Consider the following 17,423-nt stretch of genomic DNA (forward strand, 5'->3'; position numbering starts at 1 on the left):
GGAAAGCGAAAGGCCCTTTGTGCTGTTTCAATATTATTCATCATTTGCATTGATCTCAATTGTAGACACTAGTTCTTTCATTGGGAAATACTGATCGACAAGTGCATCAAGAACAAAACGATGGGCAACTACTCTACATTTTAATGTTGACTTCACCCCAATTCACAAAGATGTATCAACATGCAAAAATATACATTGGTGTAATTTTGAAGAGCTTATTTCATGCACACAGGGTATATGGATATAAAATGTCTCATAAAATTATCCCACGTATATAGGTATATACCATGATAAGTTATGCATATTTGTATGCAACATGGGTGTAGATGTGCATGTGAGAGGAATATGAGCAAAACAAGGGGGTCATCAAAGTATACACCTCAGTTATAAGATACACTCCTAGGTATATACTTCAGCTGCATGCATTTACACCAATGTAAATGTATGCAATAGCATTTTAGCCATTATTTCATTTACTTTTGTACTAGTATTTTATAAAGACAGATATGCGCCTATATGTTTTTATAAAATAAGCTTACAGTAGACTTCTTCTTGCCCTTCTGAAAATACTGTCTGAAATTGAAGAGGACATAAATAACAATCTCTTCTAGGATCTGTGGAACTGACTTAACCTTGAAACAAAATGTCAACATCTGGCTTGAGTACTTGCAGCATCTCTTTAAAAGAGATCAAATCTAAAAATCTCACACAAGACCACACACCCTAGAAAAATCAAATCTGCTCGAGAAGAATTAACAAAGACTACCAAACACCTTTAGACATGCTTATAATAACACATGAAATCAAAGAATGCTGACAGACACTTAAACCTAGAAAAACATGTGTCCCTGATAGAATGAAATGTTCAAAAACAGCAATGTACAAATCAAGGAAGCACTAACAAATTATTTAAGCTGATTTTATTCTCTGGTCACTTACCTAAGATGTAGAAACAGGGTAATTACACCAATCCATAAACAGAGGTACCCTCAATCCAAATAATTACAGAGGGATATAAGTCAATAGTAACGTTAGCAAATGAACACTAACATTTCTGACGAACAGCAGAAGTCTGCACAGAAGTTAGATTGTGTTGCTTCCAAAGAACTCAACCACTGACCACATCTTTATATTACAGAAAATGATTGATAAATATGTAACAAAATGCATGTTTTATTGACTATAAAAAAAAGCCTTTGATTCTATATGACACACTGCCCTCAACCTTAAACTATTGCAAATTGGAATTGAGGGGAGATCCATGATATAATTAAATCAATGTATTCATCCATCAGCTACAAGAGCCTAACAACAACATTATGCAGAGAGACAGCTTCAGACAAGAACGAGGAATGAGACAGGGATGTAGCCTGAGCATCACCCTTTTCAATATCTACATCAATGATTTTCCCACAGTGCAGGAGAGATCTCTAACCTCAGGACCAGTGGCGTAGCCCAGGCCCACCCAGTAGCAGCACACCTATGATGTGGCTGGCAGGGATTCTTCCCAAGTCCCACCAGCTGAAAACTCCCAACAACTGTCCCTCCTGCATACCTTGTAAATAGCAGATCTTTGCCTGCAGCAAGCAGTGACTGATACATGCTGTGGGGCCAACATGAGCAGTGTGTATTAGTTGCTGCTCGCTGTCAGTGAAAATCTGCTATTTAAAAGGTATGCGGGGGGGGGGGGGGGGGGGGGGATGTTTGAGAGACCATATGGTATGCAGACGAGAGAGGGAAAGACCAAATCACTTGTGGGTCAAGGCAGAGTTCTTCTGCCCACTCATCCTGGGCCCAGGCCCACCCAAAATTGGGTGTCTGGCTACGCCACTGCAGGACTAAAACTAAATGATTCAGAAATCAATGCTTGTTATATGTAGATTAGCTGATCATTCTATCTTCTACCTCAGAAGGTCTACAAGAGAATCTAAACCTGGAAAAGACAAAGACGATCATTTTCCAAAAAATAACTGAAAATCTCCAACACCATTTCCAACTCTTCAAAAACCACCAGCAAGAAGTGGAATATACATACCTTGACCTGTGCTTAAATGTATCTTAAAGTTTTAAATTGGCCAAAAAGACACGACAAGAAAAAGCTCTAACAGCCCTATATGCAACAACAACACTCTTGGACAAAAATAACACCTCATTTAAACTAGAATTAAAATTATTTGCTAGCATCCTTCAAAAGTAGGATTGGGGTCTGTCACCAACACAAAACTACACAGAATGGGATAAAACTTCCAATTCTGCAGATACTCCACACAAACAGAAACACCCCTAATAATGGAAGCAGGGCAGAGTTAGGTGGCTTCTCCTTATTAATCACAATACAAAAGAGAAGAAATTTTGGTGTCATTTCAGTAACAGCAACAAAACAATCTATTCACTACTAGGCTCTCTGTGAAATACAAAATCCTGGAAAAAAATGCACTCAACACATATATAGCAAAGTTGCCCTATCAAACCAACATTTACATCTAGAACCCAAAAAGTGACAACCCTGCCTGTGAAAAACAGGCAACCCAAACACTCCAATGTGCCTCAATAAGCTGTACTGCTACAGATTCCTGCACAGAAACTAGAATTAGAAAGAGGCAGTCAAAAACTGAACTGGAAATCCCAAGAAGCAGGACTTTGTACGCCATGCTGGAGCCAGGATACTTAAGGTTCCAGCATTGCGTACAAAGTCCATGCCAACTCTGCCTTGGCAGTAACCTGACAGAGCCACAGTGGTTTACCTGGATATTTAGCAGCACTATCTGGAAATATGCTACTGAAGATCCAGGTTTGGCATGGATAGAAGGAATTATCTGGGAAGGAGCTTTTCTTACCCGCAAAAGTCCACCTGAATATCAGCCTGAAAAATATCAGAGATATACATTTCCAAAACTAACAGAGAAAATCCAAGACCCCCCCCCCCCCAAAAAAAAAAGAATGAGAAGGATAACCTCTGCATAATCCCAGGGGAAAGAGAAGTTAGCAGCAAAATAAGTTGTATCCTGCCACTAGGGAAGAAATGTGACAAAGCACCTGGACATTGTTATTATTATTATTGACCTTTCTCTATAACTTTATTATACTGCTGTTACCAATACTTTGTACATGATCTCCATTTGCCTTTTTTTCCTCTCTCACTACTAGAAAAGGGGTAGGTCTATAAAAATTTCCTAAAGTTAGGCGCTACAATGCTGGTTGCTAAGTGCTAATTCTATATTGGCAATTATACCTGTAAGTCATGTTATAGAATACTAGCTTAAATCCACAAGTTATTCCATGTAAAAGGCTGGTGTAAATGCTTGCCTATAACTGACAAGATTCTATAACCTTAGGGCCAAATTCTATAAATGGCGCCTTAAAAATCAGCACTGAAAAACCATGCACTTAGCGCGATTCTATTAACTATGCCTAAAGCTAGGCACAGTTTATAGAATATGCTTAGTGGACGTTCTTGCAACTTAAATTTAGGAGTACCCATTTAGGCCACCTAAAACCAGGCCTAAATACCTGTGCCTAACTTAGGCACAGATCAGCTGTATTCTTAAACAGTGCACATACTTTTTTGAAACACCCCTGACCCTCTCATTCCACACCCCCTCTTTGGGTATACACATTAGAATTTACACATACCACTTTCTAGATTATGCCTAGAAAGTTGTGCACATAAATTCTAATTAAAACCAATTAGTGCCACTAATTGGTTAAGTACCAATTATCAGCGCTGATTGGCTTGTTAATCGATTAAGTTGTGCAAGCAATTTGGCCATGCAGCCACATTAGTGCGCACAACTTAAGGTGCCATTTATAGAATTTGGGGGTTAGTGCAGAAGTGCAGGCACAGCCATGACCCACCCATGCTGCTGTCACGTCAACACAACCCTAGCAGTTGCATGCTAAGGCCCCAATGCTTAAAAGTAAATGTAGGCGCTAGAGGCCATTAGCACTGTACTAGCGCCTGTATTTACTTGCGTAGAATGTTCAGAGGCCTGGAGCACAAGAACAAATGAGCACACAGACGAACAACACAAGTAGCATGCTAATCAAGCTCATGTAAATTAGGTCATTTTGTATTCCTCCCCAATGCTCAGAAAAGAGCACCTGAAACAAAACTGCCTTAATACTGCAAAAAATAACGTCAGGTTGGAGCAGGCATTAGGGTGTTGTAAGAGAGGATTTCTCATGATTTTCATGTTTCTTTCTGCAAAATCTGCCAGTTTTGATTGCTTTTGGAAGCAGAAGGAAGCCTGTGCAAGCCTTAAGCGATAAACCTTCACTGGACCCTACCTGTCCTTCCAACTATAGCCCCATCCCCCTCCTCCCTTTCCTATCCAAGATACTTGAACGTGCTGTTCACCACCGTTGCCTTGACTTTCTTTCATCTCAAGCTATTCTTGATCCACTTCAATCTGGCTTTCGCCCCCTTCATTCAACTGAAATAGCGCTTGCTAAAGTCTCCAATAATCTGTTCCTGGCCAGATCCAAAGGTCTCTATTCTATCCTCATCCTTCTCGATCTATCTGCTGCTTTTGACACTGTTGATCACAGCCTACTCCTTGATATGCTGTCCTCACTTGAATTTCACGGCTCTGTTCTTTTCTGGTTTTCTTCTTATCTCTCCCTGCGTACCTTTAGTGTATACTCTAGTGGATCCTCCACTACTTCTATCCCACTGTCAGTTGGTGTACCTCAGGGATCTGTCCTGGAACCTCTTCTTTTCTCCATCTATACTTCTTTCCTTGGTACTCTGATCTCATCCCATGGTTTTCAGTATCATCTTTACGCTGATGATACGCTAGATCTACCTCTCCACACCAGAAATCTCAGCCGAAATCCAGGCCAAAGTATCAGCCTGCCTGTCTGACATTGCTGCCTGGATGTCTCAGCACCATCTGAAACTAAACATGACCAAGACTGAGCTTCTTATCTTTCCCCCTAAACCAACCTCTCCTCCTCCCCCATTCTCTATTTCTGTGGATAACACTCTCATCCTTCCTGTCTCATCAGCTTGTAACCTTGGGGTCATCTTCGACTCCTCCTTCTCCTTCTCTGCACATATTCAACAGACTGCTAAAACCTGTCATTTCTTTCCCTGTAATATCACCAAAATTCGCCCTTTCTGAGCACACTACCAGAACCCCCATCCACACTCTTCGCTTAGACTATTGCAACTTGCTTCTCACAGGTCTCCCACTTAGCCATCTCTCTCCTCTTCAATCTGTTCAAAATTCTGCTGCACGACTAATATTCCGCTAGTGTCATTATGCTCATATTAGCCCTCTCCTCAAGTCACTTCACTGGCTTCCTATCTGTTTCCGCATACAGTTCAAACTCCTCTTATTGACTTATAAGTGCATTCACTCTGCAGCTCCTCAGTACCTCTCCACTTTCATCTCTCCCTACATTACTCCCCGGGAACTCCATTCACTGGGTAAATCTCTTTTATCTGCACCCCTCTCCTCCACTGATAACTCCAGACTCCTTTCCTTTTATCTTGCTGCACCATATGCCTGGAATAGACTTCCTGAGCTAGTACGTCAAGCTCCATCTCTGGCCGTCTTCAAATCTAAGCTAAAAGCCAACCTTTTTGATGCTGCTTTTAACTCCTAACCCTTATTCACTTGTTCAGAATCCTTATTTTATCATCCTCACTTTAATATTTCCTTATCTCTTGTTCATCCAGTTTGTCTGTCCTAATTAGATTGTAAACTCTGTCGAGCAGGGCCTGTCTCTTCATGTTCAAGTGTTCAGCGCTGCGTACGTCTAGTAGCGCTTTAGAAATGATAAGTAGTAGTAGTAGTAATCATGAGAAACAGGCAGACCCAAGTGAAAGCAGACGTTGGCATCTGTTTCCTGCGTCTAAGTTTAAAGCATCCATGTTAAAAAAAAAAAATTTAATGCCGAAAGTGAAAACACATATTGGCGTCTGTTTCCTGTGTCTAAATATAAGCGTCCAAGCTAAAAAAAAAATCTCTTATATTTAGGCCGTAGAAAACAGATGACATGTATACTTCATCAGGTTTTACCAGGCGCATGCACAGAGGAGCTGAGTTTAACATGGAACTCTTCTGTGCATGAGCCAAGCACAATCCTTCTGTGCCAAAGCACAATCCTCCTGCTGAGCTCCCTAATGCTCAACACTATGAATGTGCCTATATTTGCATCTCATTAGCATTGAGCATTAGGCCTTTGTTCTGTACTGTTCTGCTATTCGGAGCAGTGTCAGAGGTTTGAGCATTGGGGCCTAAAGGAATTACAGAATGCCCGCTAAGGGCAGTTACTCATATAACTGCCAATTAGTGCCAATGAACACCAAGGTTGTTAATGCAAAATAGCACTTAATTTAACAAGTTACATGTCTAACTGCCATTATTTTCTAACCTGTGCATGCAAATGAAGATCACTTTTCCAAAACTCACTCAGTCCATTTTTTGTGAGTTTGAGCTATGCGATTAATTTTGTTCATCAAGGCAAGATTAATTTGCTGTACCTTATTCCAGTGCCAAAACTCACTCAGTCCAAGAGCTCTGGCACAGGAATAAGCTACAGTAAAGGAATCTTGCCTTGATGAACAAAACTAATCGCAAAGCTCAAAACTGACCAAAAAAAAAAGGACTGAGTCAGTTTTGGAAAAGTGCTCTTTGATTTTGTGTGCAGAATGTAAAAATGTGAGCGTAAGATTATAGAATTGGAGCTATACATATTACTTCAGCAATTCAGGTAAAATTGCCGTGCCAACAAAGTTTCTAAATCTGTTTTTATAACATAAGCAGACTCCTTACTGACCTCCTGACCTAAGGTACCTGTTGTAAAATTACCTTCCCTATTAGTAACTAGACACCATTAAAAATAAAAGGGACTTACAGTACTTAAGTTTCCACATTCACCCTTAAAGCACCCTATCTGGAAAGGAATGATAAAAAATGTTTTTGTGTGTCACGCACATCTACAACATAGGACTTGGATGGAAATTGATTGATCTAACAGGTGAACATGTTTTTAATAAAACCTTGCACTCAATCTAACTCTGTCAGTTACTATTTTTGAATATATTACAGAGGCCAGTTTCCTTTGATGCAGACGTGGGCTCCTCGTGCAGATGTTGGGCCAAAGAATTTCAATAGAAATGCTAACAGTGTACAAATTAAGTTAACCCACTTACCAGAACATTTCAACTATGGCAGCATTAAAATAGGGAAAATGTGTATTTAGTGAGAATCAAATATACAATTGAGCATGCACATGCAGCAGAAAATGTCATAAAGTCTGCAGAAAAAGTTTTAAGGTTGAATAGGTAGGCCGAAAGAAAAGCTGTTACAAGAAAACACAATGTCCAATTTTTTCTCCCAAAGTCCAAGGTCACAGTCTGGAATTCAGTAAACTGCTCCACGTGGCTAGAACCAGACCACGGAAAAGCACTGAATATTGGATCCTGACAACAGAAAGCAATTCAGCGAGGCTCAAAAATGGCAAACAAAGGGCCATTTGTCTGGCTGCCCAGGGTTTGACTATACCTGGTGACGAGGCTCTGGGGGAATCATTTTTCAACACCAGCTGTTATGTTCTTTCAAGAGCAAAAAAATGTGTCGATATTGAGTACTAGCATGCATAGTAATCCGAAGCTGGCATCACTTTATTAGTGTATTAAGCGGGCTTGATATGTATACCTCTCCCAAACGGGTCCCCAATTAAATAACAATATTCTGATTTAAAACAGCTATACTATTTGGCTTGGGACTGTGCGTATGGGAGAAACTAACTGGATAACTGGGTTCTACTGTGACAAAATCAGCAGCGCCTGGGCAGCTTTATCACAATGTAGTAAAAAGGCACTAAAGTGGCTTATTATTTTCTTTTATCACTGAACTTAAATACTATCATCTCTCCTCAATAAAAAAAAAAATTCAGCATTATATTGTTTTCCATTTTAAAGCACTATAAACAGAAAAAAAATAGCTGTTCACCTTCGCTCTTCTGCCCCGTCCTGGCTTGGTGCTTTGTGGAGGAGGGCTAATAGTTATGGAGTTACATGGCAATGTCTGGGTAGGGTCTACTTTGTGACTGGAATTACTTTCTGAGTCCTGTTTCACTGCACTTGGTACACATTGTCCTTTGGCAGAGTTTTCCACAAACGGGTTTTGTGAGGATTTGATTGGAAAACCATTCTGCAAATTTTCATGCCCCGCACTCTGAGTCCTGGTTGAAGGTTGTATTGTGTTGCCTTCAAAAGCCCACTGACCCGTCTTTGTGTCTTGTTTCCCATTTCGGTGAGAAATCTGGTCAAACTGTTGTCCAAAATAGTCAGCATGTCCGTTTATAGCACCATTACTCACAGAGCCATTCAAGAAATGAGTTAAATGTTCTCTGTTCTGATTTGTGGTTTGCAAACAATCAAAGGAAGGTGATTTGGTCAATTGATCAGGTGTTTTGAAAGGATCATCGCTGAAGGGGTCTGGGTTGGGGGTAGGAAAGAAGCTTAGATTGGCAGAGAAGGAATTTTCAGGCAAGAAAGAAGATTGCAGCTTTGGTCTAGGAAGTGAGGAACAAGCGATGATGATGCCATTCTCTAAGAAGGGATTTCCCTTCATGCAATTCTGATTGGTGTCGATTTCAGTGTTCAGATCCACTAACAGGATATCTTTACTTTCCTTTATTTGGATAGAAAGAAAAAGATACATGGTTAAAGAAAACAAATGGTGTTATTCAACATATTCATTCTCGTAGTGCATGCGGATCTGTAAGAATCACACTTCTACATGATTGAAAAATGGAGGTTTTACTGTGTTTTTATGGTGTAAGAAAAGCAGAAATTTGTTAGAAAAATGATGCAACTTAAAGATTATCACATAGCAGAAGCTATGTTTGCCAGCAGGATATTCTTGGAGTCTTCACAAGTTGTGATATCAGTTACTAACATGAAAACTGCATCAAAACCGTTACTATATATATAAACATTTTAAAACATATAGATCCCTTTCTTGCCTGTGGCGAACTATTAAAAGGTATGAAAAAGCTACCAATATCTAACACAATTTTGGATTATGTTTTATGCAGGCTACAGGGCAAAGTAAGCCTGATGCTCTGATTGTAGCTTTTTTCTGCACGCCAGTCTGGATTTTCCAGTTCTTTCCATAAATTGCTAGGCTGGCTTTGTCAAATTCTCGCATGGAGGAAATTCTGGAAGGTGCCCAATTATTTTAGGCATTCTAAGGCATTCTGAGGTGGTAGTTGTATGTAGTCAGATGAAGGTATTCTCTCTAATTAAGGAGTAGTTCTAGTGACTTAAGACATCTTGGAGGGGCCTTGCTACACACCACCTTGTCAGAATAGCTAATCCTCACAGAGTGGCTGAGGATCTGTTATGATCCAGAAACTTCTTAATGTTTCTAGAGAGGTTCTCATCCCAGTCTTTAGGACATACCAAACCAATCTGGTTTTCAGGATCTCCACAATGAATATGCATGAGATAGATTAGCATGCAGTACCTCCATTCTACGCAAATCTATCCTGTGCACATTTATTGTAGATATCCTGAAAACCTGACCAGCTGGGTGCGACCCGAGGACTGGGTTGAGTACACCTGATCTAGATAAACCCCCAAACCTCTGGTGATAGCTCCCCAAGGCTTGCTGTTGCAGAGAAATCCATAAAATATTGGATTAGTCGAGATTTAGATTAAGTTTATTTCACTCTAACCACTATGCCATACATGCTGAACAGGTCTTCTGCTCAGTGTGCAGCAGCAGCAGCCAAGAAATGTTAGGAATTATGAGGAAAAGAATAGTTCATGGTCATCTGCACAGATATGACAAGGAATACCAAATTGATCAACAACTGCAATAATGGAGCTCAAATGAATGTTGACTAAAAGAGATGAAAGTATTGATCCCTGTGGAAGTCAACAAAACATAACAAAGGAGCTGAACATGTGGGACACCATTGAAAACCTAAATGGGGTTCTCTGGAAATAGAAAAACATGGCACTCTAGAAAATATCCATATAGTAATTTTAACTCATAACAAAAACTAATTTTTCAGTTGCAAATCAAAACAATTTTCAGCGTAAACATAGCAAAGTGAAAACTGATATAATTTCACCATAATTTCTCCTATTTTAAAATTTTGATTTGCACATTTTTGATTTTATATTGTGACCAATGTGGAAATGCATCAACAGATAAGATATAAATATTGTAAACATATAAAAACAAATACATAAACAACATTAAGGGCTGTAGTTATCAACATGGGCTATCATTAAGTTACCACTAACTCATGCTGTTTTAGCACTGGTCCCATTTTATCCAATGGGACCTAGTTATTAACTAAAATAACACATCTTAATGGTAGCCAACATTGATAACTTTCCCTGTAAATCTGGTATTTGGACCAATTACCAAGATAACCCTGAGCATCCAAAATATTTCCATTTAGGGGATAATCTTGAAAGCTAATACAGAGTGACATTGATGCATAGCTCCTGCTTTGGCTATCGTTATAATACTTTGGGTTCCCTGATGGAATGAAACAGCAGGGCATTAACCCCATGTATATCGTATATGACCGTAGACATCCAGGAGAGCAAGAAGGGACCATTTTAAGCTTAGGGATCAAACTTAGTTTGAGCTTTAATCAAAAAGTTGAGACGCATTCATAAGAATAGATTGCAATAGATGCTATGAACATTGCTCCCATCTTTGCTCAGACAATTAAATTACTAAGTCTTAAGATGGTGTTTTATCCCTTATTTAGAACTGTGAAATACTGCCAGGCAGAACCCCCTTTGGGATATTGATAATTTTACTGTATGAAGGACCTTATTAATATAAAACATTTAGGATAGTTTCTCTTCAAGTTCTTTTTATTCAAATGAACAAAACCATAACTCCTTGGACAACTGATGTTTTTGGTTTCTAAATCACCTACCTTGCTTTTTTTAAATGATGAACTTTGGTATGTTTATACAAAATAGATCTTTACTTACTGTTGGGCTATTGAGATCAGGTGGTGTAGACATATCTCCAAACAAATCCATCTGGTCATCACCCTATCAGAATAATTAACATATATTCAGAAATTGTTTACCTTGAAAATAGTTTGCAAATTGTTTGTAATTGTGTATTTTATCTTGTCTTTCTATCCCCCAAAAGTCATAGTTAGGCTGCAGCATAAAATGGAAGAGTAGAAAAGTAGCCTAATGGTTAGTGAAGTGGTCTGAAACCTGGGGAACTGGGTTCAATTAAATTCAAACAACCACTGTAGATGAACCAGAAAAGTTTTTAAAATACATTTCTCTTATTCAACAAAGAGGATTGAAATGATGGAAGGAAAAGCCTCAGACCCCAATCTGGAACATAAATTGTTCTCACATATCTTATCAGGGTTTCTCACAGGCATAAAAGCCTCCCATCTATCCTCTTTAAGTTCGTCTGATCCCTCTGCCACCTAATGGGGATCTCTCTAGTGATTAGTCGTTGGGCAGGAGTGATCCCCAATCACTTCTGTCCCATCAGCATATGGGTTCAATTTGGCACTCAAATTCTCCTAGTGGTAATCTCATAGTACTACCACTAGTAGTGAAGCTGTGAAATAAGATTAGCAAGTTTCTGATTTTCACTACTCTCTCTAACTTTCAGGCCTGCCCCACAGACTGCCCAGATTCCATTGCATTTTGAAATGCATAGCTTTAGTTGTCATATAATGTTCAGCATCTTGGGATATTTAAAGCAAAGCTGCTATGAAGGAGGGCTAAAGAGGTTACAGCTTTGACTGTTGACATCTAGGGTGGATAACTCCTTGATTAGACTTCCAGATTCTTCTGGAAATTTGTCTTCAGTATGAACAGAAGGACTTCTCAAAAATAGCACATTTTTCTGAAATGTTTCTATTCGACTTTTTAGTTGGTAGTTATATTATTTTGGTCGTAGTTTACAAATATTGTAATAAAAACTATTGAAACAAGCCTGTACACTTGAAGTCAGTTGCACTATAGATAGATAGATATAATGGGAGAATCTCTGCACTGTATCATAATGTGTTTTTTTTTAATGTGTATGTTCTTTTACCACATTTCTTTAGGAATGAGTGGAATCTATTACGGAATGACACGTATTTCCCCAAATTCTATAAATGACACTCAAAATTGCATGTGCAAATTTGGGCATGCACCCAATTTCTGCGTGAAAGTTGAGTAATGAGCCAATTAGCACCAATAATTGGGCACTAGCAATCAATTATTGGCACTAATTGACAATTTGAATTTACATGTGTATCTTGCTGGGTGCTATCCTACAAAGATGTGCATGTACATTTTTCAGTGTACAATTGAAAAGGGGGAGTGGCCATGGGAGGTGCATGGGCAGGTCGGGGGCATTCACTAAAGATGTGCACAGTATTATAGGAATTTTTGTGGAAACTTCGAACCCCTTTTGTTTCTGCAGTATTATAGGAGCACATTCCTATTCAAAGGAATGTGTTTTAACTTGGTTGAATTGAGCCATAAAGAAGGGTAACAAAGGGGTTAAAGGGTCTATAAGGGGTGAGGGTAGGTGACTGGGGAAGATGGTGGACAACTCTGATTGGGCTGGTGGATGTTGCCTACACTAACCAGAGTACCTGGTATTCAGAGGGTTGGCGGGAAGCGCTGTGGAGAACAGTTTTTCTAGTGAGGAGCCTGGAGCAGGATTGCTTTTGATCTGGCTGCTCCTTTGTTTTACCTGAATGCTCCTTATTTTGATTACTTGTTAATATTTTCTGTCAGGGTGTGAGCAGTTCTGTGGCAAGCTTTACTGGCTGTGAGTGTAGTGGTCTGTTTTGGTTTGCTTTGAGGGCCCCTTCCCCCTTTTTGTGGCAAAGGGTAGGGTTGGTGAGCAGTGTGCAGCGATGACCCTTTTTCCTCTGGGCTCTTCTTCTTGGGAATATTTTGTGGCCTGCCTTCCCTGCCTACAATTTTTTCCCAGACTGGCCAATTTTTATTTACGTGTGGCTTGTGCTGCAGTGGTTTTTGGAGGTGTGGCAGTACAGTGAGTCTGCTGTAGTTCTTCATGGTGGCATCAAAATCTGGCTGTCACGCTCCTTACAGTAAGAGTAGCGAGAGTGGGAGGTGGGCTGGTAAACATCCTGTTCGTCGACCGGTGCATTTCTTCGAGGAGGTAGAGCCTGTGTTGGGAGGCTTTGTGCAATGGGGTAGAGCAGTGGTTCGCAGGGCTGGGCCTTCCACTTAGCAAACGGGCGGGAGGTCGGGTCAGAGGAGAATGGGTGTCAGTGTCTGTGCTCCCAGTGTTCCACCTGAATGTGAGCAGTTGGGGCCTGGGTTGTCTGCAGCAATTGCTGGACCAATGGAAGATACGGATGGAAGTGATTTATTAACTGGTGAGTCTGGTGTGGATGATGTGGATTCTGTGGTGGGAGGGTTGTGGGGGACCTGCCTGCAGATTCTAGGTTTATTTATTTTTTTTTATTTACAAAAACTTGAAATACTATGATGGGCCAAAAAAAATGGCTTCTATGCGGTTTACAATAAAACAATAGCTTCAAAAGAAAAGAAAGAAAATAGAGAGAGAAGGAAGAAAACACACAGTGTTAATGGGAAGTAGGATATGTAATCTTGAATAGGCATGTTTTTAAAGCTGCCTTAAACTTCATGTGTGAGGATTCTGAGCACAAGCGAGCAGGAAGTGAGTTCCAAAGCCGTGGACCAACATAACTAATAGCAGTGGAGTGTGTAACATCAAGGCGAATAACAGAAGGCAGCGAGAGGCGTGAAGGGGCATTTTCGAAAGAAACGTCTAGGTTAGAATTTGGACGTTTCTTTCGAAAATGCCCCTTCACGCCTCTCGCTGCCGTTATTCGCCTTGATGTTACACACTCCACTGCTATTAGTTACAGTGGGGGAAATAAGTATTTGATCCCTTGCTGATTTTGTAAGTTTGCCCACTGACAAAGACATGAGCAGCCCATAATTGAAGGGTAGGTTATTGGTAACAGTGAGAGATAGCACATCACAAATTAAATCCGGAAAATCACATTGTGGAAAGTATATGAATTTATTTGCATTCTGCAGAGGGAAATAAGTATTTGATCCCTCTGGCAAACAAGACCTAATACTTGGTGGCAAAACCCTTGTTGGCAAGCACAGCGGTCAGACGTCTTCTGTAGTTAATGATGAGGTTTGCACACATGTCAGGAGGAATTTTGGTCCACTCCTCTTTGCAGATCATCTCTAAATCATTAAGAGTTCTGGGCTGTCGCTTGGCAACTCGCAGCTTCAGCTCCCTCCATAAGTTTTCAATGGGATTAAGGTCTGGTGACTGGCTAGGCCACTCCATGACCCTAATGTGCTTCTTCCTGAGCCACTCCTTTGTTGCCTTGGCTGTATGTTTTGGGTCATTGTCGTGCTGGAAGACCCAGCCACGACCCATTTTTAAGGCCCTGGCGGAGGGAAGGAGGTTGTCACTCAGAATTGTACGGTACATGGCCCCATCCATTCTCCCATTGATGCGGTGAAGTAGTCCTGTGCCCTTAGCAGAGAAACACCCCCAAAACATAACATTTCCACCTCCATGCTTGACAGTGGGGACGGTGTTCTTTGGGTCATAGGCAGCATTTCTCTTCCTCCAAACACGGCGAGTTGAGTTCATGCCAAAGAGCTCAATTTTTGTCTCATCTGACCACAGCACCTTCTCCCAATCACTCTCGGCATCATCCAGGTGTTCATTGGCAAACTTCAGACGGGCCGTCACATGTGCCTTCCGGAGCAGGGGGACCTTGCGGGCACTGCAGGATTGCAATCCGTTATGTCGTAATGTGTTACCAATGGTTTTCGTGGTGACAGTGGTCCCAGCTGCCTTGAGATCATTGACAAGTTCCCCCCTTGTAGTTGTAGGCTGATTTCTAACCTTCCTCATGATCAAGGATACCCCATGAGGTGAGATTTTGCGTGGAGCCCCAGATCTTTGTCGATTGACAGTCATTTTGTACTTCTTCCATTTTCTTACTATGGCACCAACAGTTGTCTCCTTCTCGCCCAGCGTCTTACTGATGGTTTTGTAGCCCATTCCAGCCTTGTGCAGGTGTATGATCTTGTCCCTGACATCCTTAGACAGCTCCTTGCTCTTGGCCATTTTGTAGAGGTTAGAGTCTGACTGATTCACTGAGTCTGTGGACAGGTGTCTTTCATACAGGTGACCATTGCCGACAGCTGTCTGTCATGCAGGTAACGAGTTGATTTGGAGCATCTACCTGGTCTGTAGGGGCCAGATCTCTTACTGGTTGGTGGGGGATCAAATACTTATTTCCCTCTGCAGAATGCAAATAAATTCATATACTTTCCACAATGTGATTTTCTGGATTTAATTTGTGATGTGCTATCTCTCACTGTTACCAATAACCTACCCTTCAATTATGGGCTGCTCATGTCTTTGTCAGTGGGCAAACTTACAAAATCAGCAAGGGATCAAATACTTATTTCCCCCACTGTATGTACAAAGACGTCCCTGGAGAGCAATGGGGCACCCTAGGGGGCACTGTAGTGACTTCAAATAAATGCTCCCAGATAGACATCTCACCATTTCTCCCTTATCTTGTCTGATGAGCCCCCTGCAAACCCACCCAAAACCCAATATCCTCAACTGTACACCACTACAATAGCCCTTATGGGTGAAAAGGGAAGCTTAGCCGGTTGTGGGAGGCAGGGCTGGTGGTTGGGAGGTGGGATAGTGCTGGGCAGATTTATACGGTCTGTGCCAGAGCCGGTGGTGGGAGGTGGGGTGGGGATAATGCTGGGCAGACTTATACGGTCTGTGCCCTGAAAAAGACAGGTACAAATCAAGGTAAGGTATACACAAAAAGTGGCACATGTGAGTTTATCTTGTTGGGCAGACTGGATGGACCGTGCAGGTCTTTTCCTGCCGTCATCTACTATGTTACTATGTATATGTGGGTACAGTAGGGTTTGGGTGAGTTTGGGTGGGCTCAGTTTCCACCACAAGTGTAACAAGTAGGGGGAGGTATGGGTCTGGTTCCACCTGTCTGCAGTGCACTGCACCCATCACTAGACTACTCCAGGGACCTGCATGCTGCTCTGAAGGACCTCAGTATAACATCTGAGGCCAGCATAGAGGCTGGTAATTTCTTTTAATCACATTGTTTTGCAGGGGGGGGGGTAGGAGGGGGTCAGTGACCACTCTCCCTTTAGTCACCATCTGATTCCCTCCAGTGGTCATCTGGTCATTTAGGGCACCTTTTTGTACCTTATTTGTTGTGAAAACAGGTCTAGCTCAAAACGTCATAGTTTTAGTCCTGGATGCTTTTGTTTTGTGCCATTATGGCTGAAAAATGTCCAAGGAACACCCAGATGCCACCCTTAACACGCCCTCAACAAGGCCCCTTGCAATTTGGATGCACTGCTGATGAACAGCATAGAAAAACATCTGAAAAGTAGGTTTCGGAAATACCAGTTTGGACGTTTTTGTGAGAAAAACCATCCAAATGTTGCTTTATGCCACTTTTTAGATGTTTTCTCTTTCGAAAATGAGCCCCAAAGTGACGTGCCTATGGAATTTTGTAAGTCTAAGTGCTTTGAAAATGAGCCCCATAGTCTGACCCAGTACTGCTGGCCTTATGTTCATAGGGACTCCCAAGGTCTGCCGGTAATAATTTCCTCATGTCAGTTGTTCTGGGACATTTTGTATGAAACATGCCAAGCTGTGTCTAATCCTTGGCATGCTTTTCTCGGTGTATTTTACTGTAGTTGCTGACAAGCTTGATCAAACACATTGCTAAATATGTTCATTTCCCTAATTCCAGACCTACTCTGTAGCAAATTCCAGGAAATAAAAATGGCAAGATTCCACAGTACCCTTACAACTGACTTTTTTTTTTCTAATACATAGTCAGTATTATATTTTTCTGTCATGGTCATCACTCATTTTGGATCTAACACACTGGTCAGAGACAGAAATCTCTGATCAATCTGAACAACTAGGCAAAAAAGAGCAGACTGAGGCAGCCTGCCAATTCTGTCAGCAGTTTCTATATTTCACAAATGCAGGCAGGAGACAGTGTAAACTTTTGCACTCAAAGAGGGGTGGAAAAGAACTCAAAAATTTGTGTGTCAGTCAAACTTTTTAGGATCCCAAAGAACATTTTATTTTCTGAATTTCATTCTCCCCTTCAGTCTCTCTTCCTCTATTTTGCTTCTCTCCATCTTGATTTGCTTCTCATTCTCCAGTCTTTGTCCCCATCTACTCCCTTCGACTTTTATCCACAGCCTTTTTCCTCCACAATTCCCTTCTCTCTCCCTTCAATCACCATCTATTTCACTCATGCCGCTGACATCTTACCCTGGAGGTCCACTTCTGAGATCCCATCTATCCCAGCACTTGTGCATGGGGTTGTCAACTGGGTTCAGATTTGCCCAATAA

At 41.1% G+C, this 17,423-nt stretch overlaps 1 protein-coding gene across 5 annotated transcripts in view; it reads right to left on the minus strand.

Annotated features, from left to right (window-relative positions):
- Positions 1-17,423, minus strand: part of DAB2 (DAB adaptor protein 2) — a 179,915-nt gene that overhangs the window by 30,374 nt on the left and 132,118 nt on the right. For 4 of the 5 annotated variants that reach the window (XM_030193073.1, XM_030193070.1, XM_030193071.1 and 1 more), the window contains exons 9-10: positions 10,985-11,047; positions 7,965-8,648 (exon numbers count right to left, since the gene is read on the minus strand). In XM_030193073.1, the coding sequence (XP_030048933.1) occupies positions 7,965-8,648; positions 10,985-11,047 (747 nt within the window). The remainder of the gene's footprint in view (positions 1-7,964; positions 8,649-10,984; positions 11,048-17,423) is intronic. The other variant, XM_030193076.1, reaches the window with a different exon arrangement.

This window comes from Microcaecilia unicolor, chromosome 2 (assembly GCF_901765095.1).
Source record: "Microcaecilia unicolor chromosome 2, aMicUni1.1, whole genome shotgun sequence".
NCBI classification, from domain to species: domain Eukaryota; kingdom Metazoa; phylum Chordata; class Amphibia; order Gymnophiona; family Siphonopidae; genus Microcaecilia; species Microcaecilia unicolor.